Raw genomic sequence first — 27,901 nt, 5'->3', positions numbered from 1 at the left:
CCTCTCAGCTGTGTGTGGTGGAACAGATGTCCCTTTCTCCCCCAGTCTAACTAGCTCCAGCTAAGCCTAAGTTGTGTTCCAGGAAGACAAAGCAGTGGGTAATGCAGAGCTGTGGCTGTACTGCCTGTGGTGGCTGGGCTTGAGTTCAGGTTTATGCCTGTCCTATGCCATCTTTTCCTCTGGAGAACCAGCTAGCTCTCTGTACCCTTCAATCAGTGTCCGGGCCAGCACAGTGGTAGGGCAGACTGCTGGAAAGTTTGGTTTTTGTGAGCCAGGCTTTGAGTCTCCTTAGTGAAGGGCTATTGGGTCTTCTGCTGGAACAAATAATTTGATTTCCAGCACTTTTAGTTGGACCATTGGGTAATTTCTTGTATGCAGTTTTTATAGATAATTACAGAGATCTGCACATGCCCAGTCTTGTTCTGAGACTACTAAAATTAGCACTAGTTAAATGAAGGCCCTTTATATAAACAAAAAACAAGCCCAAACAACCACTGCAAAACAAAGAAATCTCCAAAAGCCTTTTAAAACTCATTGTATAGCAGCATCTTGGACTGAAGTATATTGTCTCAGGGCTACAGGCTTGTTTAGGAGGCACATAATACTAAAATCAAATGTCTTATGAACAGCTAGTCAGATAGATGTGTTCTTTAAAGATAAAAAGTGTAGGAAGTGGTTCTGGAGAAAATATGGAAGTCTTTGCAGCAGTAGGGGAGGTAGTCACAGGTGACTTGCTAGTTTAGCATCTGTGGGCAATAACGTAATGAGATATGCCTGAGTCGGTGATTAGTCATTCTTTTGGGGTTGCTAGAAAGAACAAAACACTCTAAGTCATCATACTGTCTTTGATAGAAATAGTTGGGTTTGGAACTGAAGTGCTTTTGCAAATGCTCTGTGTAATAATGGGGCAAATGAAGTAGTTGTCATGGAAAAATGACTTGTGTCCAGCAAAGAAGGGAGAACGTGCCTCAAGAGATCTGGGTTGCAAGGCAGGACAACAACGCAGCAGGAGAACTGAGGCTCTGCATGCAGCTGAGTTGAGCCCACTGTAGGGATGATGTGTGGGAAGAAAATCCTCCTCACAAATAAGTGGGAACCTTCCCATTTTGGCAAGAAGATAGAACGGAGTATTTCAGAGATTATGTCTCAGAGACCTTAAAGCTTCCAGCAGAATATGGAGTGAAAATTCCCCATGTCAGTGTTGAGGTGGTTCTGGAGAACACGGCTGGCAGTTGAGGGTCTTTGCCTCTTGCATTCATGTACTTGCACATGAGTTTGTTTTGCCTGCTTCAGCCCTGGCTGGGCCGGCTTCTCCAGACCTTTGCCCTGGCCATGCCCTTGGGGCTGTGTACCAACTAGTGTGGCATTTCTTCAGCAGGGGAACATGGGGAGTAGCTGTGTTGCCTAAACAAGCAGGCATGCAGGCTTCAGTTGTTTAACTTGCACTCTTTCCAGTGACCACACGCAAAGGAACAGCAGCTCTATCTCCTAAAAGGACTTGAGTTGCGACGTGGCTTGGTGGGAATGCCTAACCCCAAATGGCTTTCATAGGTTAACAGGGCAAAATGAGATTTGCTGTAAGCCTAATTTGGGATATTGGAGGGCCAAGAACTGAAATAGCTGTGTACTCATTCCTCAGCTACTCTTGAAGTAGCCACTGCTTAGCTATCCAGGCTGGCCAGCACGTCCTGCAGTAAAAACCAGTCCTGGCACACTCTGTTTGCATTTTTGCCAGCCATTGGGAACAGTGTTCCCCCAGCCACGTGGCGTTGTGCTCTGATGCTGCAAAGAAACTTCTGGGGAGGTTAACCTCCATTCAGAACTCTCCTGACCCACATTGTGGCTGCTGTCCCTCCAGGCAGCTCATGCTATAAAAGTGGTGCAGGCCAGAGGTGTGAGTCTGCATTGCAGCTGGTTTGTTGCACAGAGCAGAGCACTGGTCAGTTCTCAGCACAACTGTGGTGTCTGTTACCCACAGCTGCAGTGTGTAAGCTGAGACAGATCAGATTTCTCTTTGTAGCAAATTCAGCAAAGTTGGTTGCTGAGTGAGAGTTGAAGAAGTCAGGAAGTCTTGTCAGTGGGTTTTATTGTACCACTCATTTGCTAGCAAGAACACACCAGCAGCATTACATTGCACTGTAGATGTACAAAACTCATCTATATCTGCAACTTACAGCACCTGTTTGGTCTGAAATCTGTGTTCTTTAGGTGGCAACAACAACTCCCTCCCAGAGGTACTCTGGCAAAGTATGTAGGACTGAGCATCCTACCAAGTCCTACTAATTTATTCTGTCTCCTGTTGCTAACTTCCAGCTAGAGAAATAAAAGCACTTGGAAGACGTAGAAAATGAGACTGATAGACTTGACCAGGAGAAACAACTCCTGACTCAAACCATGACCAGTGTCATGGTCTATAGGAGCTGTGGCATCACCATGCCTTCTTAATCCACACTAAGATATTGTAGAAGGAGGCAGAAGCATCAGCTCCTTGTGACTCACTAGCTGCTGTCTCACAGGTACTTAAGCACTCCTGCAATGCTGTAGCAGGCAGTTCAAAGCTGCCTTGTCACCTCCAAGTGCCTGCATGTGGGAACAGTTTGGGGATTGCTTATTTTTAAATACAGGCTTCTGTATCACTGATAACTGGAGGCTGGAGCTGAGAATTTCTGCTGGGAATAGGCTGTTAACAAAACCATAGGATTAAGGGTGAAGCAAGACTTTCATATGAGAACCCCAAAAATTATTATGGCCTAAGGAACCATGGTGGAGCCTGAGGTTTTGAGTCACGACAGTTTGGCTGCTGAAGATAAGGGCCAGGCCTAGGAGGGACAAACTCAAGACAGGGTTTGCTTCTGCCTGGTATTATAGAGGAGTCTGGAAAGTGCTGAGCATGGGTCTGGTTAGGGCAATGCTAACTTCTGTCTCTGTTTCAGCTGCTTTCTTCCAAGACTGCATATCTGAACAGGACCTGGATGAAATGAATATTGAAATAATTCGAAACACCCTGTATAAGGTAAATGAGTCACAGAATTGCAGAATGGGTTAGGTTGGAAAGGGCCACAGTGGGTCATCTGGTTCTACCTCCTCAGTCAAGCAAGGTTATCCCAGAGCACATGGCACAGGATTGTGTCCAGGTGGTTCTGGAATATCTCCAGTGAGGGAGGTTCCACACCCTCTCTGGGCAAACAGTTCCAGTGCATGGTCACCCACACAGTATAAAACTTCTTCCTCGTATTCAGGTAGGACTTCCTGTGCATCAGTTTCTGCCTGTTGCCTCTTGTCCTAGTGCTAGAGTCTCTAAGAAGGGAAGGAGATATTAATTTCCCTATTTATTCCTGGCATGGTGATTAAACATGGCCAAAACCTAGTTGCATCCATTGGAAAGTAAAGATAGCGCTCCTGGAGGGCCCTGACATCCGATCACACAACTCTGCCGGGTCAGGGCACCAGAGCTAGGCAGAGAGGAGGATTTTCTTGGAGCTGTCGAGTCCGTGCAAGAGATTTTGCAGAGGTTGTGTCTTTGAATTTCCTCATGCCCCAGGCAGGCAGGAGAAGTCTGCTCCCTCACCACAGGGGTTCAGAGGTGTAGTTAACTGCATTCAAGGTGACTAGATCTTAAACTTGGTTGAAGGACTCCCATCGGCTTCTCACCCTGTCTTGAGCCCTTTCCAAAGACCTTCCAGCAGTCTGCTCAAGCCTTCTGTGGCTGTGGTTGGGGTTAGATGTCCTTGGTAGAGCAGTGTAAAAGGTGGAAGCTGGGGAGAGTATTGGCAGAGGGATGTGGAGGGGCTAAGGATCTCCTTGTCCTGAGCTGTCATCTCCTCTGCGGGCCCTGTCTGGTTTTAGCTGGCAGTGTCGAAGCATGTGTTTATGTGCAGGCTGTGGCTATCGCTCCATCTCAACTCTCTGGATCAAGGGTGGGATGTAGATTGTATCTGTCAATCTTGTTTTAGCTGGTCACAGCCAGCCTGCAGTTGGTGTGACCTCTTCTTCCTAAGGAAGCTGTGGCCTGTTTGGAGAGGCAGAGAGCAGGTCAGGCGTGAAGGGAAGAAGGTAAAGGGAGGGAGAAGGAACGGCGTGTCAGCAGTCATGCCCAGCTGCCTGTGGCCTCTGGCATGTACTGGTCTTTGCTGTAATGAGGAGGGACACCTGTGTGCATAAACACCACAGCCTTGCAGGGCACTGGCCTCAGTCTTGACGTGAGTCAGGAGGGGAAGGCAGGGAGCAGAGTGGGCACAGGGAAAACCAGTTGGGAGGGAGATGGGATGTATCCCCTTGCATCCCAGCTGCCATGTCCTTTCCCATATCCTTTCTGAGGCTTGATACTGCTTTGTAGTCTGCTCTTCCTACCCACAAATGGAAATGTAGGTGCCTGTAATGCCTCAGTGTGTGTGGCACTGGTTCTTGCTAAAGAGCAGCCCCTGGGGAATACAGGGGCTCTGTCCGTAACAAATCACAGGGATGAAGGGGTGGAAAAGGTGATTACTGCTTACAGACTCTATTTGAAGCCACCTCTCTCCCTAGGGACTGGAAAATGTATAATACAATGCAAATGAGGGAAATAAAGTCAGGTCTGAAATCTGCAGAGAGCTGCTCTGAAAAACACAACAGGCCCGGGACAAATGCCTGTGTCCATGTGAAGTTGGCATGGGAAGGGGAAGTGCTATCTCCCAGACATACTGGAGGTTTTTTTCAGGAATCTGTAAGGGTGTTGACAGAAGACTTGAGCAGGATTCATAGGAGGAAAGCTATTACAAAGGTTTCTTGTTAGCAATGAAGGTTCTCAAATGGAAATATGGTTAAGATGGGGAACAGAGGTTAAAAGTGGTCAGTGCTTAGTGTAGAGTGCAATCAGTAGCCAAGTCCTGCAACGGAAGTGTGCTGGCATTGTTATCTTCAGTGCTTACTCCCTTTGTTTCACCTCTTGTTGAAGTGAAGCCAGCTGACTGTTGTCCTTTGCTGGTGACTTTCTTGTAGGAACCAGCTGAAGGAGCTTTGTGACTGGATAATAAAATAAAGCAGGTGAATCAATGTGGATAAATGTGGAGTGGTGTATAGCAGAGGCAAGGAGGGAACCCCAGCTCTGCTTGTACAGTGAGGGTCTCCTTGTTCCTTCCTACTACGAAATGGAATCTTGGGTAGTGATTGACCTAAGCAAGTGTCTCTCTGCAAGGTAACGTGTTCCTAACAGTATAAAAGAACTGTATGAGTATCACTGTGCTACTGAATCCCTCTGTAAAGCGTGTTTGACCTGGACACTATCTCATTCCACTTACCTCAGAGTATGAACAGCAAAACAGGAGAAAGTGCTAAGGAGGACACATTAGAGGCTCGGGTATGATGATTTCTGTATGGAAACCCTCACCTGGAAGAGGAGGGAATCCAAGCTGTGGTGGTATCTACAGATGATGTTGGAAAAGTCAGCGTGGATGACAGGCTTGTCTTCAGACTGGATTTGAGGACAGATGAAGCTAGCAGGAGGTAGAGGGGGTGGGTTCATGAAAGGGAAGACCGACTGAGGATCATTAAAGGCAAAGACACCCCTGTTCCTGGGGTAAGGGCTTCAGGACACTGGAGCGTTTCTGTCAGTTGCCATCGCTGGAAGGGCACCAGTGTTCAGGTGTTTACAGACTGTTTCCATGGTGTCTGTGATATTGGATCCCCATTCACTGCTGGATATTTGAGTTCACCTGTATTTGCTTCTAAAGCCTTAGGTTTGTGCATGAGCTCTGATAAGGGCAGAGGTAGTGACTGAATCTCTTCTCCACATTCCCTTTCCTGTCAGCCTCAAACAGCATCCATTATCCATGTCCCTGTTCCTGTGGTAACTCTGCAGACTGATGCTCTGTGCTCTCCTCCACCTGAGCAGTGGCGAGTGCTGGAGAGGCTCTCTTTGATGAGTGATGCTCACCCAGCATTGTCCTCTTGCACTGTGTGGTAACAAATATTTACAGAACACAGTAATCCAGGTGCTTTCCTAGTGCAGAGGCTGAGGGTGTCCAACTTGCACTTTCTTGGTCCATCTTCAGTCCTAGAGTTGTTGTGATAAAGCAGAGATTTATGGTGTCTCTGCATTCTTTTTTTCCATCCCTTTGAAGTGATTCTGGTTGCAGCTCTCTGCCCAGGGAGGTGTTTTATCACATGATCACTTCTGAGAACATTTTTACTGAATGATACTTTTAGCCATCCACAGCCTTCTTAGGCTCCCCCTGGGAGACACAGTCATCTTCCAGATGGATTACAGAACATCTCCACAAAGGATTACATTTCCTGGAGGCAGCATAGCTGTGCCCGGCCTTATGTTTTCTGCAGTGCTCCAGTTGGGATAAGAGACCAAGTGGCCACAGTGTGAAAAGACAATTAGAGAGAATGGCTGGTTTCTTTCACAGATGTCCTGTCTCATCTCTTGACTCTGCTTACGCAGCACTACTTTCTGAGTGTAGGTCTTGCAGCTATGGTTGTGTGGCTTGGCATGTTTGTGGAGGCCAGAGCAGGGTCAGGAAACCATGTGAGGCTTCAGTGAGCTAGGCGACTCAAAGGAGAAAAATAGGCTTTAACCTTGCTGCCTGGAGATCTTGCCCACAGTAAGCTCATGCAGTCACTTGAACAAACCCAACCACAATCCTTCATGTCTCTGGCTCCTGGGGAAGCACTGTCCTTGTGTGGGCAAGTTCACATGGGGCCAGACTGCCTGTGCTGTGTTACAGAGCGTCTGGGAGCCTCCCTGCTTGCTGTCTGTCCTCTGCTAAAGGCCCTGTGGGGGAGTAGATGAAGCTGTGCAGAAGAATGCTCATCTGCCCTCTCTCTTCCAGGCTTACCTGGAGTCCTTCTACAAGTTCTGCAAGACGCTGGGAGGTACCACGGCAGATGCCATGTGCCCAATCCTGGAGGTAGGTCTGGAAGCTCCCATAGCTGGATAGTGTTAGAGTGATGGCCATCACTCCCTACTCAGGTCCAGCTTGTCTGCCAGTGTTAAGCATTCTCCAGATAGTCTTCAGCATCCCCAGGCCCACTTGACCTGCTCGCTGGGAGGAGACCTGGGGAACACTGCCTGCATATGACTTTGGTTCCCCAAGTACTGATACATTTGTTGCCTCTGTGGCAACTTCTTCATCCTCTCACATGGATAACAAGTAGGAGAGCTACCAGAGCTGTTTGGGTCACAGCCTGTCTACATGCCAAGGCTTGATGTGAGATGTGCAGAACTCAGGAGCAGTAGGTGAGAGGCATTCCTTGACTTGGGCAGGATTTGGCTTGTGCCTGGGATAGGGATTTCCGCACCTGACTGCTCCCCAGGTATCAGCTACTGGGCGTACTGGGAGCCTGCTCTTGTAGCCTGCCCTGGCTGAGCACTGGAGAGCTGTACACATCCTGGAAGCCTCCTCATGCTGCCTTCTGATGTGGCTTTGTGCAGAGCAGCACTGATATCTGCCAGCCTCTGGTAAAGACACTGCATCCCAGCATGAACCACTTTTTTCCTGCAGTTTGAAGCTGACCGGAGGGCCTTCATTATCACCATCAACTCATTTGGTACTGAGCTGTCCAAGGAGGACCGAGCCAAGCTGTTCCCACACTGTGGCAAGCTCTACCCTGAGGGCCTAGCTCAGCTGGCCAGGGCAGATGACTACGAGCAAGTCAAAAACGTTGCTGACTACTACCCTGTGAGTGCTCTGGGGTGAGGGCTGTGGGGACTGGTACAAGGACCTGCTCTGGATCAGAGCTTCTTGGGGACCTGGAGGAACTTGTGGCTTGACAGCTTGGGGAGAGAGGTACCAGTCTTCTGCAATGCTGTTGGTCCTGCACTCTGCTTGGCCAGGACTTGGCTTGCCTGAAATGTCATTGGCTTGTTAGTCATGGCTGTCATTTCAGTGGTGATTGGGAGACAATGTTCCCTGTCCCAGGGTGTGGGGACTGCCTTTACCACCAAACCCTTGAGGTGTTGACGTGGCAGCAGTGCCAGGCTCTCCTTGCCTGATTTAGGAATGGAAATGTGTCTTCAATGAGAAGTGGTGTTGCTCCACTTCCAGCCCTGAGCGCTGCTTCAGTTGAAGGTGAGACACTGACCTGAGAGGACACGTTTGGATTTGTCTGTGTTCAAGCCACTTTGTGCATGGCTGGCAACCCGTTTGGAGTTGGAGTCTGAGCTCAGTGTCCCCGTACTGAGCAGCCAGTGTGTGTAGGCACTGGGGTCTGGCCCAAACACTCCAGTCTGTACATGGAGGGGTCTGTACTTGATGCCCCTTTTCCTGTAGACTCAAAGCAATGGTACACGTTTGAGAACTGCACATTTTGGAGAAGGGGCAGGACTCTTGGCTTCTCTGTCCTCTGACTTGACAGAGTGGCTGGAGTATCTGTCTCACACAGGGGGCCCTCAAGTGCTGCTGAGCTTGGGTACAGGGTATATGCTCATGTAATGCCTTCCTGCAGGAGTACAAGCTGCTATTTGAAGGGGCTGGCAGCAACCCTGGAGACAAAACCCTTGAAGACCGGTTCTTTGAGCATGAGGTGAGTGAGCCCTGAGATGCTTCTTGATATGTGCCATTTGCAAAGCTCCAGGCGTCAGGAAGCTGGTCTGCTGCCCTGTCAGGAGTGCTGTGGATGAACAGGATTTGGGGGAAGGAGAAGCATGCTTGCCCTCTGCTCCTGCATGAGAATGGGGGCCTGGCATAGTGCTTGGCCTGTTGTCTCACCCAGACAGATTAGAGCAGTGTGGGGAGGCATGTTTGGGGCTCCTGGTGGATATTTGGCAGCAAAACCAGAGTGTAATTATGTGGAAAATGAGGACTTTATGGTACCTGAGTTATAAATATTTTCCCCTTCCAATGTCAGAGCCTGTCCTGAGCCATATGCTGCAGGTTAGAGCTGTCCCGAGAACCTAGAGAGATAGAGAACAGGATACCTGTGCTGAGCCTTCCAGCCTGCTGGGAAGTCATGGGCCCTTCCAAGCAGCTTCACGCTTGCCTTGACCAACTCCTCCTATATGAGGTGAACAAATTACATGTCCTCCTCTGGGCTTTCCCCAGGTGAAGCTGAACAAGCTGGCCTTCCTCAACCAATTCCACTTTGGAGTCTTCTACGCCTTCGTGAAGCTGAAGGAGCAGGAGTGCCGCAACATTGTGTGGATCGCAGAGTGCATTGCCCAGCGGCACAGGACCAAGATCGACAACTACATTCCCATCTTCTAACTCTGCTCTGCTCCTGTCCGACCCTCCCGCCCCTGGAGTCCGGAGGGACCCCTAACTCCCTGAGTTGTCCCTTGCCCAGACTCCAGGGATGTCCCATCTATGGAACTGGATCAAATGAGGAAACTGTACAGTTGCTAGTTAAATTATTCACAAGCTGACGTTTGAGTTGTGTATACTGTGAGACGTCCAGAGGGACCAGTGGTCCAGGCTTAGCCCTGTGCAGCAGGAGGGCCTCCTGTTGTGTATGCAGTAGTCCCAGTGTTCCTGTACTAATTGCTGTGTGCGCTTATGCTCATAGAGCAAGCTTGAGTTGCAGGGGGCTGCCTCTGAGGGGGTCCCACTGCTGCAGAGGAGCGCATCAGGTCTGCCATGGCTGGGGGGGCCCTCTGTCAGTGCTCTGCACGCCTCCTACTTGGTGTTATTCCTGTGAGATGTAGTTAGAGTGTGGTTTGTAGTGTAGCCCATGCTGCTGTGCAATCCCTGCATCCCCTTGTAGTGAACCCTGACCTGGAAGAGACCAAGCAGCCCTGGCCAGGACTGGAATGGAGCCTGTGGGAATGTGAGGGTGGAGCCAGAGTCCTTGTGGAGCAGAGTTCTCCCACTCCGGTAGTGTTTGCACTTGTGCAGCCTTGCTGTGTCTGCAGAAGCAGCTCTCATCAGTATCCCTGCTGCAGTGGACAGGGCTCCATAAGCTAGCTGAGCTCCTTCCTCCTGTGGAGACCCCCAGCTTGCAGTTTACTGTCACAACCATGCAAGAGCTGGGGCTCCTCTGGGCTCTGTGGATGGTGCTGGAGCCCTGCCCCCCTGGAGGGTAGACATCCAGGCTCCTCCCCTGCAGAGAGTGGGTTGGTGCTGCCATGGAGCTGTATGGCACAGCTGGCCAGGGGACAGAGCAGCCTTAGTCACCCTGGTGAGGGTGGAGATATCCCAGGCCCTGCCTGTCCATGGTCTGGGGTGGGAGCCAAGCCCTGGGCATGGTGTGGCAGCCCTGCTCTTTGCTGCTCTGTCCTGGCTAGCTCCTACTTGCACTTGAGTTCTGGGAGATGTGCAATGGCAGCAGACAAACCTTGCTGGTGGGAAACATGCTGGATGCTGCTGGGAGGAAGGATCAGTGGAGAGCGGCTCTGTCCCAGCTAGTGCTGTGGTCACCTCTGCAGTTTGTTTTCCTGTGATCCCCTCCTCTCTACACCAATAAATATCTGCCTACTGCACTGTGCTCTCCTGCTTACTTGGGCACCTGTTCCCACAGCCCCAGGTGGAGCCCCCATCAGCCACAGGGAATTTGGTAGTTGTGATAGTGGAGCCTGGTGTGGCTCCTGTGTGAGTTGGGACACTTGTTTCTATCACAGGCATGGCGGTGATACCAGCCCATGAGGCTCAGGGTACTCCCTCCAGCCCAAGCCATGACAGTGCTTGGTCTGTATGTGCAGCTGGCTGCTGAGCTAAGGGGTGCAGCCTTACGGGAGTGCTCCATAGGGTTAGGGAGCTGCATGACTTATCCCTGTGCGTGGGGCTGTCCACGTGTGGCACTGTCACCGCTTCCATCCTTGCCCCAGCAGGGCCACAGAGTGGGAGCAAAGCAAAAGAAAGCCTTTGGAATAGGGTTGGGGAGGAGCAGGGAGTGGGCACAAATCCTTCCTGGCAGGCTGACCCCTTTTCTGGGAGTGCCTGTGGCACTTGCTGCCACAGGTGAGGTTCTTGCCACAGTGCTCGGCATGGTGCCAGCCGTGACCCACCTTAGCTCTGCCTGCAGGCTGGGCATCCCTGAGCAGCATTGCAGCACTGCACTGCAGAAGGAGACAGCCAGAACCTGCTGGAATATCAAGAATGGATTTATTTAAAAAGTGACAATCACATAGTTCATCTCATGAAGAGCTCTGCGGCACTGGCAGCCTGATCTGGGCCCCTGCACTCGTCAGGAGCACGTGGAGTGTGTAATGAATGGCAGGGAGGCAGCGGCCACAGGGTCCCAGCCCTGACCCAGCCAAGAGGGGACGAAGACAAACAGCTCTGAGAGCAGTAAGGAAGGTGGTGGGTAGCTGAGGAGGTACATCCCAGCCTGTGGTGCAGAGCTGCTGAGTCAGGCAGGGATGGGCCTCTTGGGGGGTGCATGGTTAGAAAAAATACAAAACCAAGGTCTCTAGAAAAATGTTGATTCTTGCACAATAGAAAATAGATCTACCTGATTTTGGAAAGAAATTTGGTTTTTAACGTCTAGTGCTGATTGTTCCCCCACGGTGCAGGAGGGCGGTGCCTTTGGCTGTGCACGCGCTCAGGGGCTGGTGTGCCTGGAAATCCTGGGAGAAGGCCCTGTGCAGGCCGAGGTCAGGCCTTCTTCGCATCGTTGTGGTGCTCTCGCTGCAGCGCTCGGGGCAGCTTGGGGTTGATGAAGAATCCTTTCAAGAACAAGTCTCGGACAAAATAGGGCAGGTAGCGGTGTATGAAATACATGATCCCAAGGCCCTGCCCTGGGTAGTAGCGCACGGCTGGATTGGCAGCCAGAAGCCCATCTGTGATGCTGTTCACCACTGCACTGAGGTCCTCCACTGCCACCTTCATGAACTGGATGAACTGCTGGTTGATCTCCTCCACATAGTCCTCGCCATAGGCCTGCAGCAGCTCCTGGGGCAGACTGGCCAACAGCTGCTGCTTCTGCAGGTTCCAGAAGGCAGGGTCACACGTCGTCCCTGCGAGGACACAGTCCCCATGAGCTGTGTGGGCCCCCCAATCCAGGCCCCTGCCATGGATGCCAGCAGCCCCAGTCACCTCCCAGCCTCCTCCCAGCCTCACAGGAACGTCCTGCTGAGACCCTGGCAAAGACTGACGAGGGTAGCACCGTAGTGGCTCTTGGTAGCCTGGCACTGGACCAGGGGTCTTGGACCCTGCCTGCAATGGGGATGCCGCTTTCATAAACATGACTGAGCTGCTTTGACCAGCCCTGGTGGTATGGGATCTGCTGGCAGGACCTGATCCTGACCCTCTTTCTGATTCACCAGAGCCCAGTGGCCACAGGATAACTGCTGTCCCCAGGGAGGTGGCTGGAGATGCTCAGAAGCTGCATGCTTCCACCACCAACTACTCATCCCATTGCTTCATCTTCTGCCTCCCTGGGATACCTGGCCTTTGCCCACGGGCACAGGCAGGGAGTGGGCACTGATCCTCTTACCTGTTTTGTAGTAGCCGGGCAGGATGAGGCTGACTTTGATGCCCCAGGGCTGGAGCTCGCTGCGGAAGGTGTCCATGAGCAGGCTGAGGGCTGCCTTCGAGGCCCCGTAGGCTGCCAGGCAGGGGAAGGGCATGTCACCTGGCACGAGTGAAAGAATGAGTGAGCCAGTGCTCCAGCAGGGACGGAGGGGAGCAGGCAGGGGGGAAGGGCAGGGCTTGTGTAGGGCTGTGTTCCTGGCCCCTGCTCAAGGAAATGGCTTAGGGTTTGCTTTGCTGAGAAAACAACTGAAATTAGCTTCAAGTTAATGTTTTAATGAGGGGGGAAAAAAAGCGGTGAGGGAAGAGGAAATTGATTTTGCCTCCCTGTCCAGCTAAAGTTTGGGATTGTCACCCCTGATGGAGGATTAATGTGTTTTAATGGGAAAAAAAAAAGGCCGGGGAGAGGAAGCTGATCTTCCCACCCTGGCCAGGGCTGTCATCCCCAATGGAGGCACGTGGCAGCTGGGCTTGAGTTGCCCATGCTGCCTGTGACCAGGTCCCCAGCCCCCATATCTCCCCATGTCTTGGTGGCTGCTGTGGGGTTCAGCAATGCTGCCAGCTCGTCCTAGAGTACCTGCTGCCAGTTGGCTGGGAAAATTGGAGTGCCTGGGGGGTGGGAACTGCACCACACCAGGGGGATGCTCAAGCTGTGCCTGGGCTGAGGGTGCCAGGGGTGCCACGCTGGAGGGAGGCTGCTCACCTGCAGGGCTGCTCACAGTGACGATGCGGCCGCCAGCGGAGCGGAGCAGGGGCAGCAGCCCCTTGGTGAGCTCCAGGGAGCCAAAGAAGTTCACCTCCATGCAGGTGCGGAACTTGCCCAGTGGCGAGAGCTCAGCATCAGCGATGGTGTCATTGAAGCCGGCGTTGTTCACCAGGCCCCAGAGTCCTGTGGGGATGGGGTGCTTGAAGAGGTGACCTAAATAGGGAACCCCCCACCCTGGGATTCCCAGCTGCTCCCCAGGCTGATGGGGGTCCTGCAAGGGAATTGTGGGGTGCTCCAGGACAAGAAGAGAACTTAGGAAAGGCTGTTGGTGCAGGTGCCCTCAGGGAGGCAGCCCCCTGTGGGGACACATGGAGGCTTAGCACTGCCATGCTGGCTGCAGGCTGAGGTCCCAAGGAGTTCTGTGGGGTCCTGAGGGGGTGCCAAAGGCTCCTCCTACCTGTGCTGTTGGTGTGGGCCTGGATGTGCTGCAGGACCCGCTGGATGTCGTCTGTCTTGGTCAGGTCCATCTGCAGCAGCGTCAGCCTCGGCGAGCAGCTCCGGCGCAGCTCCTGGGCACCGGGACTCTGCAGGTCCAGCACGCTGGCAAACACCCGAAAGCCCATGATGTCCAAGTGCCGGGCTGTTGCCTGCCCAAAGCCCGAGTCACATCCTGAAAGAGACAGGAAGAGCCTTGCAGTGGCCAGTGACAGTCACTGTCTGTCCCCAGCCCTCAAAGACGCCCTAGCTCTGCCTCTCCGTAACCCCAGGAACCAAACACCCACCCCCAACATCCGTTTTCCCTTCCCTTGGCTCTGCACCCCGCTGTAGCTCCTGACTCACCAGGACGTGCCCTTGCCCTGGGGCATTCGCAGGTCACGGAACTGCTGTTTTCTCTCCCTTGCGGGAGGAAGAAAACACTCCCTTTATCTACAATCCCCATCGCCCCGAGTGCCTCCCTGATTTAAGGTGCAGGTAAACCCGCAGGCACCAGCAATGCACCAGAACAGCCCAGAGCCCTGCAGCGATGCAGGGCCATCAAGCCTCAAAATAGCCTCTGTAAGCTCCATCAAGCACCATTCAGAGCTGGTGAAAGGCTCCGCGGGAGACTTTTGCCGAATGCTTTTCGCCTCCCAGAAGCAGCGGCCAAGAGGCAGAGCACCCCTTCGCCTGGCTGGGGCATGGAGGGCGTTAAAAAGGGTGAGGGGGAAAAAGGATTCTGATCTGCTCTTGCTACCCTACATCCTTCGAGGGAGCATCCAAACGGGATGGGCCACTCGGGAGAGTACTGGTGCTGCATACCCGGTCCCAGCCTCATCTCTTCCATCTCGGCTCAAACAAGGGCACCACACATGACACTGTCACCCGCAAAGCCACCACCTGGGTGGCTGGGGGACAGCCCGGGTGGGAGCTGGCTGTTGCAGAGCGGTGACAAGGCCAGTGGCCAGGGTGGAGCGGCCGGGATGCAAACAAACAGCAGCAGCAAGGTACAGGCTGTTCCCGGGGCCGATGGCAGTGCTGATAGCTCAGGGAGTCCGTGCCACAACCGCTGCCCAGTCACATTAACCATTAACAGGGGAGCACTGCAGGGCCAGCCCCATGGCCCTGCACTCTCCTACCCAGCACCTTTGGGTGCTCCTGATGACATCCCTGAAAACGGACCCTGTGTGGCACCTGGAGCCACACAGGTATGGACACAACAGTGGCCCTGGGGACTGTCACTCCCAGGGCAGAGATTCCAGTACCCCTCCATCAGCCTTGTGGTGAGGGCAGCAGGGACTGGCTGCCTCACTCTTCCGTACCCTCAGGCTGGGATCGGGCACTTACAGCTCTTGGGGTGCCAGCTAAGCCGTCAGCTCAGTGTCTCTGTCCCAGTCCCCAGCTCAGTTTTACTTTATTGCTGCGTCAGAAACCTATAATTAAACGCCTGGCCAGAGGCCAGAGTGATAACACAGCCCGGGGGTGCTCAGCTGGCAGGAAGGGGCTGCAGGGACTGCCCTTTCCCACACAATGCCGAACACCCATCATGGATGTGTGCCAGGCTGGCTCAGCATCACCCCTGCATTATCCCTGGCATTGCCCCAGCATCACCCCCAGCACCCCGGTCCACAGGGCATGCTGAAGGTGCTGCTGGCACAGCATATCCACCTCTCCACTCCTCAGGAACAGTGCATGCTGCCAGCCGACAAACAGATAACGTGCATTTCACCTTTCCGAGCAGTGCAGGAGAAAACTGCAATAAAGATAAGCTTTAAAAATAAAAGTGCTCGTGGCCACAGCCTCACCATGACGCAGCTGATTGGAAGGGTTACCTGCGCTGCTCCCATGCAGCCCGCAAGACAAGCTTCCAGTCCAAACACAAAGCTTCCTATCACCACATAACTCTCAAAACCTCAGGAGAATCCCAAAAAACTGAGAGAAACAGGTTTGCTGGCTTCTTATGGGCAAGTCTGGCAAGGAGGAAGCAAACACGACCACGTGCTGTCCAAGTCAGGCAGGGTTTATTTTGCCTTAGAGGAGCAGGGCAGTCAGAGGGTTTGTTTCGGAAGTTCTAATTTATTCACACACATACCAAAAAAAAACTCCTGGGAGGCTGGCGGGAGGCCCAGGGCCAGGAGGGTGAGGATGCTCTGGTGTTATTTAAGGTCTCCGCCGCTGCTCAGCTTCCCATCCGCTGTGCTCAGGCACGGCCAAGAGTGCAGGGAGGGACAATGAACCCCCTGGGCCCATAACACGTGGTCTCAAAGCATGGCAGCTTGCCCAGGGCCATGTTCACTCCCCATGGCCACCAGCACATGAGCTGCTGGCCATGCCAGAGCTGGCGCAGGAGCCATTGCTGCTGGCTCAGCCCCACCGGGAGTGCTGGAGCCGTCCAGTCTGTGCAGCCCTGGCAAGGCTGGCGCTGGGCTCACCGCCCTCCCAGGATGCTGCATCACGAGGAGATGCCGGCGCCAGTTCCCCCCGCCCCAGCTCCCAGCTTGCCAACTGGTTTCACAGTCATGCTGGAGGGAGGGACGTGGTCAGACCAAGCACAGGAGAAGCCCGGCATAGGGAGTGCAGAAGAGGAGAGCACATACCTTGAAGCCCCCCATTGCATCCCCATGGGCTCTGGGCCAGAAGAAGGAGGCTTTTGCTGCAGCAGGAGCAGAGCAAAGCCTGAGTCCAGGTTGCAAAATCCAGCAGCCCTCCGCAAGCTCAGCAAGCCGGGACAAACTCCTGCACCAGGGGCGGACAGTCTTTTGCCAGAGGAGTGGGTCAGCAGCAATTCCTGAGGACTTTGCAGAAGCTCCAGGCACTTCAGCGGCTCCCCCAGGAGTGCGAGATGCAAGCCTCCACTAGAATTTTGGCATGACAAGCCCCAACTTTACTTATCTTGAGCAAGCAAAAAGGTCTGGCCTCCAGCATCGTCATAAGGGGTGCCCTCCTGTCCACTCAGGGAGGGCAAAGAGGACTGACCCCAAAGCATCTTGCATCCACTGCCCAGAGCTGCTCCGCACCAGTGACAGCAGAGCCACCGCCGAGGCTGAGCTGTGCCAGTTGGGCAGCTCCCAGCCAGCCTGCACCACTTGTGCTTCCTCGCTGCTAGGAGCCGGCTGAAGCTGCAGTCCTGGTTTGGTGTGGACACATTTCTTTCAGGTGAGTCAAGCATGACACGCTCTGACATTTTGCTGTCTCAGGTATTCACCCTGCTCCTGCACTAGCACCAAGGCCACCACACACAGACGTGCTCCAAATTAGCTCTTCAGTTTGCTGATTGGAGCAGAGAGGGTCAATAACACGGGTACGGCCCGGGAGCTGCTGAACCACAACCATGCGCCTGCCCCTGCCCCCACTGCTGGCACGGTACTTGATGGAGGGCTGGTGGCACAGGTCCGCGGTGCTCACCCCAACACAACCTAGGAGTGGCTTCCCTTCCCAAGCTGCGAGCTGAGAATTCTCATCCATGGGCTGTGAGCTGTGCAACCTCATTCTGGAGCTGGAGAACTGCAAGCTGGGCATCTTAATCCCCAAGCTACAAGCCAAGCATCTTCATCCCTGAGCCATGAGCTGTGAATCCTCATCCATGAACCACAAGTTGTGCATCCTCATGACCTCTGCAGCCTCATCCTTGAACCATGCACAACAGGTGAGGACCAGTGCAAAACCTCAGCAGTGAGAAACACAGCTTGGCTGAAGAATTCCCGTGTGGCCACAAAACTGCCCAGAGCCTGGTGGGTACAGCGACAGCTTCCTGGAGCTGGCCCCTCCACAGCCACCCCAGCTGAGGACCCTGGTGTGGAAGCTGAAGAGGGGTTGCCCCAGGGCTGAGCATGGACCAGCTCCCCCAGGGCCACCCTAGCAGCATGGTCAGTCGGCAGCCCTAGGGGCTGCTCTCCAGGTACCCGGAGGCATCCCTTGAGGATGCTCCATCTTCCACTGACTGGGAGCTTGCCAGCTGAGTTGGGCACTTAGAAGGGCATCACCCCCTCCTCAGCTCTGCAGGCCATTGCCTGGGTGCCCCCTGCTGCTCCCCAAATCCCAGGACATCAATTCCACCTCCCCACAGAGCTCTAGGGCTGTGTCCCACCACCCTGTCTGAGAGGCCTTGCCAAGATGGAGCTGTCACCAGGCTCAAGGACACCATCAACTGGGGGGGAGCTGGGGCACCAAGGCCGAACGGATGAATATGCTGAGCCACTTGTTTCCATAGGCTCAAGCTCAAACCCTGCCTGGGATGCCAAGCTAAACATGGCCTTTGGCTCTGACAGGATTCACTGCCACCTTGGATCCAGCTTCTCCGGGCATGGGATGGGATTTAGCCGGGCAGCACCGAGGAAGGTTCAGCTGGGTCCCTGAGCAGGCACTGATCCCAACTCAGCTGTTCTTTTCAGCTCCATCCTGGGAGTGTGGGCACCTCATGGATGTGGAAGCCCAGGACAAGGTGGCACTGAGGGGGGATGGTGCCATCAGAGGGGATGGCCGTCCCCTAAACGAACTCAGGGAGGGGGTCCTTGCGCAGTGCGGGTCCAGGCGGGATAAAATGCCCAGCAAAATCCTGCGTGGCCAGGGCAAGGCCCTGTGGCCGACACCTTCCAGATGCTGCACGCATTTGGAGCGAGGAGTGATAAAGGGGTGATGTCAGCCCTGGACAAGAGGGAACAAATTCTTGGCAGCTCACAGGAGAGGGAGGGGAAGGCAGGAGCACCTGTCCTCACAGCAGCTGGGCTGCCACAGCCACGCACCAGCCCCGGCCTCCCCAGCCGGGCATCAGCCACCGTCTTCTCACACCTGAGGTACTGCTGGGGGAGTGGGGCCAGGAAGGGGCACCAACAGCCCCCAACCCATCGTAGCCAGTGTCATCACTGTCCACAGGAAACACCCCCCCAGCCAGTGGCTTGCATGGCATTCCATGTCTCCACTCCCCATGGAAGCAGCCCTCATACCCAGGCACAGGCAGATGGAGCTGGGGTGGCAGCAGCCCCAGTGATGCTGCTGCTGGTCCCCAGCAGGGGGGTTCAGGAAGTCACAAGCCTAATTAAATTAAATTAAAGCCAGAAGATGCCTTTGAGGATGACCCAAATCCCATCCCCAAATCCCTAGTGAGTGGATAATGCAGGAGCCCCCCACCCAAGCAGCCTGAGTGGACATCCCTGCAAAGCCTCAGCCTCCTTCCTGAGCAGGACCTGAGCCAAGCGGGGCACACACTGCCCCTGCTCCCCTAGGATCCCCTCCTGCATGGCACAGTCCGCACAGGCAGTTGGAGGGAGATTGCTGATGGCTCCCATAGCCCAGGATAGCCACATCCCTCCAACAGGTCCTGTGGGTCAGAGCAGGGGTCAGACAAACTCTCAGCCCCACAAGGAGACCCATGACAGAAGGCAGAGCTGGGAATGCCCATGGCAGGGGGTACACGGGTGACCTACCCCTCCCTGTGCCGGGGACAATAGCCAGATGGTATGAATTACAATGGATTAGCAAAGTGTTCCTGGAGCCTCACAGCCATCACCTCCACCCGAGAAGTTATCTCCCACTTAACAAAGAGAAGGGGCGAAATCCGATTTTCTGCCTAGACAACCAACGGCAACCAGGCAGGGATGACGAGGAGCCCCGAGGCCAGTGTGGATGCACCCACAGCTTCTGGATGAAAGCCCATTTCTCAGGAGCTTTACTGGTGCATCCGTATTGGGGACCTGATAGCACAAAAGCAGCTGGGCAATAAAAAAAGTGTCAGAGGCCACAGCCCTCCCCATCACTGTCACTAAAAGCCATCCAGACGCTGTATCCCCCACCAAAGCTGCGAGCAGCAGATGCTGTTTGCAAACCGCGGGGCTAATGAAGGCAGGATCTTGTTAGTGCCCTGGGGCAGTAGGACAGGAATGAGCCCAGCTGCCTCCCCCTATGCAAGGCCAGTGCCTGGTGGGATGCTCAAAGAAGTCGGGATCCAGGAATTAACCCAGCCCTGGCATGGCAGTGATGCTGCTGCCAGTGAGCAGCGACCGTGTGCTCACGAGCTGACAGGGGGGAGGAAGTGCCACCTCCAGCATCACCGCGACACTTCGCAGAAAGAGAGCACAGGAATTTCCTAGAAGCAGCCGCTCACCGCACCCCGGGGCTGGATGGCATCTTCCGGCAGCTGCTGTCTCCACCGAGTGGAGATCCTCTCCCCAAGAGGAGCGGTGAGACTCTCACAGTCAAGAATTTGAGCTTTCAGCAAGCAGGGATGAGCGAGAGAAGACAGCAGCACAGACATCCACCTGGCACAGGCCGTACATCAGAGCTAATCTGGGATAGATGGATGGATGTCCCTCTGAGAAGAGGAAGTTGTGAGGCGCTGTGGCAATAGCCGGGTTAATAATCACCTTCAGAGGGAACACGAACTGGGAACATGGAGCCGACAAGCCTCGACAGCCATCCATCAGGAAGAGCTGTCGCTGGGAAGAACACCCGGGGCCCAGGGGCAGCTCAACCAGATCAGTGCCAATGGCAAGCAACTGCTAACACATCCACCTGGGCTCTTGGAGAGGCTGGGTAGGAACCAGGCTGGGAAGCCAGAAAGCTCCACCAGCTGTGTCTGGAATGTGACACTGAAGATGATTCTGGGGAATAAGGTGGTGGCAATAAAGCCATGGCTGGGGCACCTGCTGGTGGGCACCTCTGGTCTGCAAATGGGCTCTCCAGGGACTCCTAGCAGGCTGGAGAACCACCAGCCAAACCCCATTTGCATCCCTCCTGTGTGCTAACAAGCAAGGAGAGGCATCAGGTCACGTCTAAGGTCTGCTACAGGCAGGGCTAATCCATCCACAGGCAGCCGAAGAGAAGACCAGCTCTTCTACATGGAGCACCCTGAGCCATCACCACCCAGAGAGATCTCCAGGAAGATGTTTCTAGCCAGGACAACAAAGCACCACAACCATGGCATGACCAGGAGAACCTCTAGCCATGTGGTGAAACCATGGGAGAGGCCCTGAAGTATCACCCAGATAGCACTGTGGGCAAGTCACAGGTGATGCCAGCAGAGACAAAGCCATGCTGGGAACAGTGCTGACCAAAGCAACAGCTTCAGAGCAAGCCCAGCAAGCTGTTAGGCATTTCAGAGATTGCAGCACCACAATAAGGCTGTGGCAGTTCCAATGGCGCTCTACCAGTTCAGGGATATTTTGGTGATGAGATTCTACTTTGCTTGTAAGGTGCCATCTCATCCTTCTTCTTGTCACAGGAGTAAACTTCCACCACATTCCACAATCCCAAGCAAGCAGAAAAAGTGGTGCAAGCCCTGCCCATTCCCACATCATGATGGTCTCTACAGCTGCACCAACTATTTTCTTTTGCAGCTTCCAGGTCCATGTGAAGATGGGGACTTTATTTTTTTTTTTAGAAACAGAGCAAAACACTTGAGCAAACACCAACTGAGCTTCTGCCAAGACAGCTTTTGAAATACACTGAGCTGTTTAAGCCCCCAGGCTCAGAGCTATGCCTCATGATGACCTCAAGCCACACCAGCCCTTTCCATACACAGTTCAAGTTGTTCCCTCCTCACTCTTCACCTGCAGCTCTCACCAGCTCTTCAGAGTAGGAGTTTGAGTATCATAAGACTACTTTGGTGCATTTTCCCCAAAATACATGAAGGTGGCCCTCCAGGCTGATGTGCTTGGACATAGTTGTGCTGACCCAGGCAATGCCAGGGCAGCACCCACGCATGCCCTTCAGCTTAGGCAGAGCCCAGCAAAACAGCTGAAAGAGGGGGATTGAATTCATCCTGGGATGGCTGCACACCCCAGGTTGGAGCTTATCCCCACCTGGTAACCAGGACCCTAGAGAGGAACAAACACTGGTCACAGTGGGTACTCATAGCAAGGTGAGGCCCTGGTAACCCAGAGAAGCTGTCCTGTCCCTGGAAGTGTTCAAGGCCAGGTTGGATATGGCTTGGAGCAACCTGGTCTAGTAGAATGTGTTCATGCCCAAGGCAGGGGGGGTGGAACAAGATGGTCTTTAAAGTCTTTTCCAACCCAAACCATTCGAGCTTCTATGATTCTGAGAGGCCAGACATTCAAAGTTGCCACAGAAGATATCAGGGCAGGTATCTGAGCTTTCCAGCCCATCCCTTCTCTCTGTTCCTAGCCTGCCTGGGAGTCACTCGCCATCTGGCTCCACAGGGTCAACCACCCAGCAAGAGGAAGCGCCACCGCAAATCCTGTAAAGCCAAAAACTGCTTTTCAAGATTACAGCCTTAGAGCCAGCAAATCCCAGGACAGCGCCATGTGTGACAGGGAAGCCAGCTCCCGAGGGAAGCTGAGAAAGCTCAGGGGCTGGCAGCTCTCCAGGGGAGAAGGAAGCAGAAGTGATACGTTGCTCATGCAGGCACATACAAGCTGAGACAGAAGAACGGGAGGTAGTGAAAGGGAGCAGAGAAGGAGATAACAGACACATAGTGGGGAGGTTAAAAAATAGAAGGTCCTAAACTGTACCTGTAGCAACACACTGACAGTATGAGGGCAATTTTTCCACCTCATCAAAGAAAATTTGGGCATTTTCCACCTTATCATAGAACAGTTTAGGTTGGAAGGGACACTAAAGGTTATCCAGTTCCAACACCCCTGCCATGGGCAGGGACAGCTTCCAGTAGCCCAGATTGCTCCAAGCCCCATCCAGCATGGCCTTGAAGGCTCCACAGCAGTATCTCAGATCTGAGATGACAGGAGGCACATCAGGAGGTGAAGAGGTGTAAAAGCCCTGCAGCCTTTCCTCCTGGGAAAAAAACCCCTTCCAGCTGGAGTTTTAGACCAGCCCTGAAAAAAGACTATAGGGAGAAGGCAAATGGCTGCCCAGATTTGGTGGAAACACCTTGAAGAGCCCCCTCAAACAAAACCCTGGCTGGGCAAGTCCACCAACCCTGTGCTGAGCTCCAACTAGTAAAAGCAGCAACCAGCTCTTCTGTAACCAGATCCTGGCTTGAGGGGAGCTAGACTCAACAGTGGGTAACCCAATCCCAGACCTCATTAAAAGTGTGCTGCTCATTGGACTAGAGGGCAGCAACTGCCTACACTTCTCTCCTTCCGAAAGCATCCGTTCCCATCTGACAATCTCATTTCGGCAGGGAAGTCTTTGCTTTGTTGCTCTCATGTCCCTGCATAACCCCGAGGCTAATCAAGCCAGCTTGGGTTTCTCTACCAACTCCAGTCTCCCACAGTATGAAACCTCAATGCTTTTTTCCTCCTAATTAGCTGTGCTCATCATTTTTGGTTAACGGTGCTAAAAACTCCCACCTCAACAGGTCTGTGTCATTTGTAGGCTTCAAAAGTGCTTATTTTATAGATAAGTGAGAAAAAGCCGAGCATATCTATCCACATGCCTGTGGTGAGCAGGGGTAGGTATCTATTTCTGAAGAAACCTCACGTGGGAAAGAAGAATCCTAAATCCATGGAGGGCTGCTGACAAAGCGGGGGGAGAGCTTCAGCCCAGCAGATAGAGGCAGAAAAAACAGCTTTCCTGCTCTGTTCCCAAAAGCCAGCAGCAAACCCTAGAGTTAAATGTTGCATTTTTTTTCTTCAGGTATACCAGGAATTGCTTGTACACCAGGGCTGGAATTTGGGTGTTTGATTTTGGTCCTGTCCCACCTCTCAGCTTGGAGGCAGCAGCTGCCTCTGCTGTTAATTTTTAATAGCTTCTGGAAAAATCAGAGCAATTTCAGGGAATAAGCTGATTTTCAGCCTTCACTTATAGAATGACAGAATGGTTTGGTTTGGCAGGGACCTGAAAGATCACCTAGTTCCAACCCCCTGCACTTAGGCTGGGGGAAGATCCCAGGTACCTCTGAGCTGGATCGCTGGCTCGAGAAGCAGAGTGAAAGTCACCTATGGAGAGCTGCAGTGCCTTTGCATAAAGCATTTCTCATGGCACGGCTGGTGGCAGGCTCAGCACCACACACGGGCTGTGAGCACGCCGTGCAGGTGCTCTAGCCACGCCGTGGTGCAGAGGTGCCCATCCCAGAGCCAGCCCTGAAGCCTTGACCCTGACATTTCTCAGTCACCTTGTTTAGCTGGAAAATAGATCTAAGACAACATCAAAGTCCAGATGGGAGCAGTGCTGCTTTTTTACCACAGAAAGTGATTTACCTTCGTGGCAGAAAGCAGGAGTCCCAACATCTGGATTGAATCACTCTGTCCTGCTGCAGCCAGCAGATGCTTCAACATCTGTGGAGTCCATGGGAAACACTGAAGCGCTGCAAGTTGCAAAGCCTCTGTTAACCTTGAATGTGATCTGAAGCTCTGACCCATTTCAGATTGTTAATGGGGCATGCAATTGTAACAAGAGCACTTCACCAGAAAAACCACACTTCCCCTGCAGCCAGGAAGAAGAGAGGCGGACAGGGCAGGTTTGGGTCTGGGCAGCCTGACCTACAAACCAATTTTGTGCACAGAGATGATTTGTTGGAAGACAGACCAATCTGCAGGTGTTCCTGGCTTCATAGACTGCACCAAGTAATAGTAAGGATACAAGAGACCTAAACTGCCTCTCTCAAGCAGCCATCCTGATGTTTGGGGTTATTGGAGGGCTAATTCAGGTACCACCATCACAGACAGAACAACAATTCACTATTTTCAACTTTTCATCCAAGCTGAAGCATATGAACCAATACCTTGTAGCACAACTCCTGTCCTCCCTCTGCTCTGGCAAAGCCCTGCAGGCAGGCAGACTCTATGGGCTGGTTTGCATTTGGTGCTTTCCAAGGATCTGCAGTAAATCGGGCATTGGCTACTGTCCAAAGAACCACTCCACATGGTCACACATGGCAGAGCTACACAACAGCAAGAGGCTTGCACTTCCCAGCTGCTCAGCAGAGCCCTGGCAGGCTCCTGGCCATCCCTCCACCACCTCCAGGCACCTACTTGTGTTGTATGGTTTGAATGGACTCACTGAATTCCACAGGCATCTGCTAAGACCACGGGGACCAAAGGATGGTCTAGGTTCATATCTAAACTGACCCAGTCAAAGCCCAACCTTGCACAAAGCACTGCCAGTCTGAGTCTGGAAAGGCCAAGGCTCATCACGTCCCTCCAAGACTGCTCTCACAGATCATCACCCCTGCCCAGGCTCCAGAGGCTGGACTGCTTTTTGTACCAATTCCCGATGGGAAGGAGTACAGGATATAACACCCCTCCTCTTTGCTCCCCCAGCTCTGAGGTGTCCAGTGGCCCTAAGAACACCCAGCAGTGCTGTTTCCCATTTGGAAAGGGGGGTGGACACACAAACCAGCTGTTTGATGTTCAGAGCAAGCAGCTCCCAGTGAGCCACTGGTACCACTGGCCCACAGGTACCAACCAACAGCACCAGCACCCTGGAGTGCCCTGTCACACACCCTGGTGAGGGATGCTGGGTATTGGCTGCCTTGCAGCTTCCCAGTGCTGGATCAGGCTCTGTTCAGGCAGCTGCCCATACCAACCCTGCCCGCACCCCACAGACATGTTGGGGTACCTCTGGTTTTCCAAGTTTGGCCAAAGCCTGTGCCAGGTGTGGGCTCATCTTCAAGGCAAGGGCAGGCTCAGGACAGCAAGCCAAGGGAGGCATGGAGATAGCTGCTGTCTCCCTCCCAGCCCGGGCCAAGCAACTGATCTCTGCTCCCCTCCTCAAACCCACCATCCTCCTGGGGCTGACCTCTCCCAGCCCCTGGCTGCACAGGAGGGCATTCTCCTCCTCCCTGAAAACAGCTGTGACATCCCTGAGGAAGACAGGATTAACGCTTTCCTCACCCTCTGCCCCCAGCCAGGCTGCATCCACTGGAGCCATGCTCCTGGAGAAGCTGGACCATTGGATGCAGAAAAAAAGCCTTAAGGTCACAGCCCCAGACAAACACAGCACTGCAGGGACTAGTGACCACTTACTTTGCTAGCCCAGGGGATTCATCATGGGAAAGCACAGCATTCCTTGCTCCCCTCTAGCAGCAGGCAGCTGCCCATCCCTGCTCCAGCCAAACCCCAGTCCCATGTGCAACAGCCAAAATGCAAACCTGCAACAGATGGGAAACGCCACAATTTTCCAGTCCCTGCTGCTACACAGGGTCAGCAGCTTTGCTCTGCAGCAGCTCTACAGCTGCTCCACTATTTTCCCACTGAGCTGCACAGTTAGTTTTCCTTCAAATCCTTCCCATTACTAGGTTTTATTTAGCCAGAGATGTCTAGACCAGCACATGGGGCTGGAGCATCACATGCAGAGCTCAACTTAGGGTTGTTCCTGGGGAGAGTGGGCAGCTGGAAGAGCTGAAACTCATCACCAGGGAGATAGAACAGCACTGCAGCCACCTTTCCTTGCTCCAGATAAGCATCACTGAAGCTGCTGCAGGATTAAGACAGCAGCCAAGATGTGCATACAAGGAAATGATGCCCGAAGATTTTCAGGCTGAGACCTGCACTGCTCCGTAGAGACAGGACTTTGTGCCATTTCTCAGTTGATCTGCAAGGTCCAGCACAACACACAGCATGGCAGGAGCTCTGTCCCCAGCCTCACACACCTTCACTGAGGCCAAGCATCCCCAGGCATCCAAGAGCATGCCGCTTGCTCTGCTGGGCTTTGCTTCCCATTGGCAAGAGGGGGACGATCAGGCTGCATTTCTCCCAGACCTGATCCTTCCCGGCTGCTCCCACAGGAGACACAGGCAGCTACTCAATACCTAGTTGCCTGGAATTAATTCTTAAAAGAATCAGGCTAATTACTATGCAAATACTCAAGTGAGGGATGCCATCCGCAGCAGAACAGCCCTCGCATCTGCCCCTTGGCAGGCACTTGCTGGAGCAGCAGTACGGAAACGCCGATCCCGCACCACGGGCTGCACCTCTAACCTGTAAAACCACAAAATATTTACAGCCAAGAGCAAACACATCAGAGCTGCAGAGGTGCCACCTCAATGCACTGGGGCAAGAACACCTTGTTCCAGTCACTGACTCACTAATTATACAGGCAATGCCAGAGAGCCAGGGCTGCCAGAGCCAGTGTGCCACAGGGCACCTGTGAGCGCATGGCTGTCAGACATGTCCTCCCCAGGCAGCCCTGCCCTGCTGCAGCTTTGACCTTCACTCATTTGAATCATTTATTCATCCGCTGCCTTGCTCCTCTAATCTTCCTCCTCCAGAGGATTCCCTGCACTTCCCACTGCTGCCAAAGAACCCCTGGAAAGGGGACCCAGGTCTTGCCTTAATTTTCTAGGAAACAGGCAACTGCCTTCTCCAGCTTCAGAGCCTCCAAGCCCAGCCCAGACATTGCCACCAGGATGCAGGCTCCTGTCCTTGGGAGCATTGCCAAGGTCATGCCCACAAGTTTCCCTCCCCTCTGCATCCGTGCGGAGCCAGAAGCACCTTCCAGGCACACCTGGAGCAAAAACCACCCCAGCTCCAGCACTTCCTCCTCACCTCTCCACTACCATTGCCTCACAGCAAAGCACTGCTGAGCCTGGCTCTCATCCTCCACGAGGAAGGAGTGAGAAAACCATGTATATACCAAGATATTCTAAAGAGCTTCAGCCACCGAGCCAGAGTGTGCAAAACTTGGGAGCACAGCACATTCCCTGAGGAGCAACCTTCCCCATGGAGGAGCTCTGGGCCAGGCAGCCCAAAGAGGAGGCAGGCAGCAGCTGGGCAGCATTTCCCGAGGATACCCACACAGTGGAGGACCTTGTCACCAGCAGCTCCCTGGATGGAGCTCTGGATGAAGCAGTGATGCTCAGCGCTGGGTAGCCAGCTCTGTTGTAGCCTCTAGAGATACTATGAGAATCTTTCCAAGAACAAGTGCCGCTCCAGAGGGGAGGAAGGGAAGGGGAGGAGAGGAGAGGGAAGCCCTTAGGCCAGCCGACGGGGTCCCAAGCCAGCACTCCGGCTCTGTCCCATCTTGTCTCGGCACTTCCAGAGGAAGCAGCTCTCGGCATCGTGCTGCAACTAGTGGTCAACACTCGAGGGGGCATTGCAACTCCCTGCTTCGGGGGGCAGATACAGCCTGGCCGGTTCTGCTTGGACGTGGAAGAGGATGAGGGATGCGCTGGCAGCGGTGGTTGGTCCCTTGGTCCCCAGCGGGACCCCGCTGACAGCAGCGTCCCGGTGCCTGCGGGACGCCCCACTCCGCTCCCCGCCGAGCCCAGGCGGTGCCGTCGGGGCGTCGAGGCCGTGTCCCCGCACTCACCTGTGACAAGGACGGCTCTGCCCGCCACCGGCAGCAGCCCGCGGGGCGCCGCCCGCCACAGCAGCAGCCCGGCGGCGGCGGCGGCCAGGGCCAGCCCCAGGGGCAGCGGCAGCCAGGCGCGGCACAGGCTCTGCAGCGCGGCCAGCAGCGCCAGCGGCAGCACCAGCCC

General features: G+C 53.9%; 2 protein-coding genes across 2 annotated transcripts in view; one reads left to right on the top strand and one right to left on the bottom strand.

Moving 5' to 3' along the window:
* Positions 1 to 10,396, top strand: part of ATP6V0D1 (ATPase H+ transporting V0 subunit d1) — a 34,552-nt gene extending 24,156 nt beyond the window's left edge. The window contains exons 4-8 of the mRNA XM_042027315.1: positions 2,934 to 3,013; positions 6,813 to 6,890; positions 7,485 to 7,661; positions 8,428 to 8,505; positions 9,024 to 10,396. Of these exons, the coding sequence (XP_041883249.1) occupies positions 2,934 to 3,013; positions 6,813 to 6,890; positions 7,485 to 7,661; positions 8,428 to 8,505; positions 9,024 to 9,185 (575 nt within the window). The 3' untranslated portion in view covers positions 9,186 to 10,396. The remainder of the gene's footprint in view (positions 1 to 2,933; positions 3,014 to 6,812; positions 6,891 to 7,484; positions 7,662 to 8,427; positions 8,506 to 9,023) is intronic.
* A 603-nt stretch (positions 10,397 to 10,999) lies between these two features.
* The window catches only part of HSD11B2 (hydroxysteroid 11-beta dehydrogenase 2), a 17,642-nt gene continuing 740 nt past the window's right edge, over positions 11,000 to 27,901 (bottom strand). The window contains exons 2-6 of the mRNA XM_042027745.1: positions 27,733 to 27,901; positions 13,550 to 13,762; positions 13,090 to 13,275; positions 12,352 to 12,489; positions 11,000 to 11,872 (exon numbers count right to left, since the gene is read on the bottom strand). Coding sequence (XP_041883679.1) covers positions 11,511 to 11,872; positions 12,352 to 12,489; positions 13,090 to 13,275; positions 13,550 to 13,762; positions 27,733 to 27,901 — 1,068 coding nt within the window. The 3' untranslated portion in view covers positions 11,000 to 11,510. The remainder of the gene's footprint in view (positions 11,873 to 12,351; positions 12,490 to 13,089; positions 13,276 to 13,549; positions 13,763 to 27,732) is intronic.

Source organism: Corvus kubaryi, unplaced genomic scaffold, assembly GCF_017639235.1.
Source record: "Corvus kubaryi isolate FWS band 111438036 unplaced genomic scaffold, C.kubaryi_AGA036_p1.0 37300, whole genome shotgun sequence".
In the NCBI taxonomy this organism is placed as follows: Eukaryota; Metazoa; Chordata; class Aves; order Passeriformes; family Corvidae; genus Corvus; species Corvus kubaryi.
The sequence above is the reverse complement of the archived record's forward strand: the minus strand, read 5'-3'. Positions and strand labels throughout refer to the sequence as shown.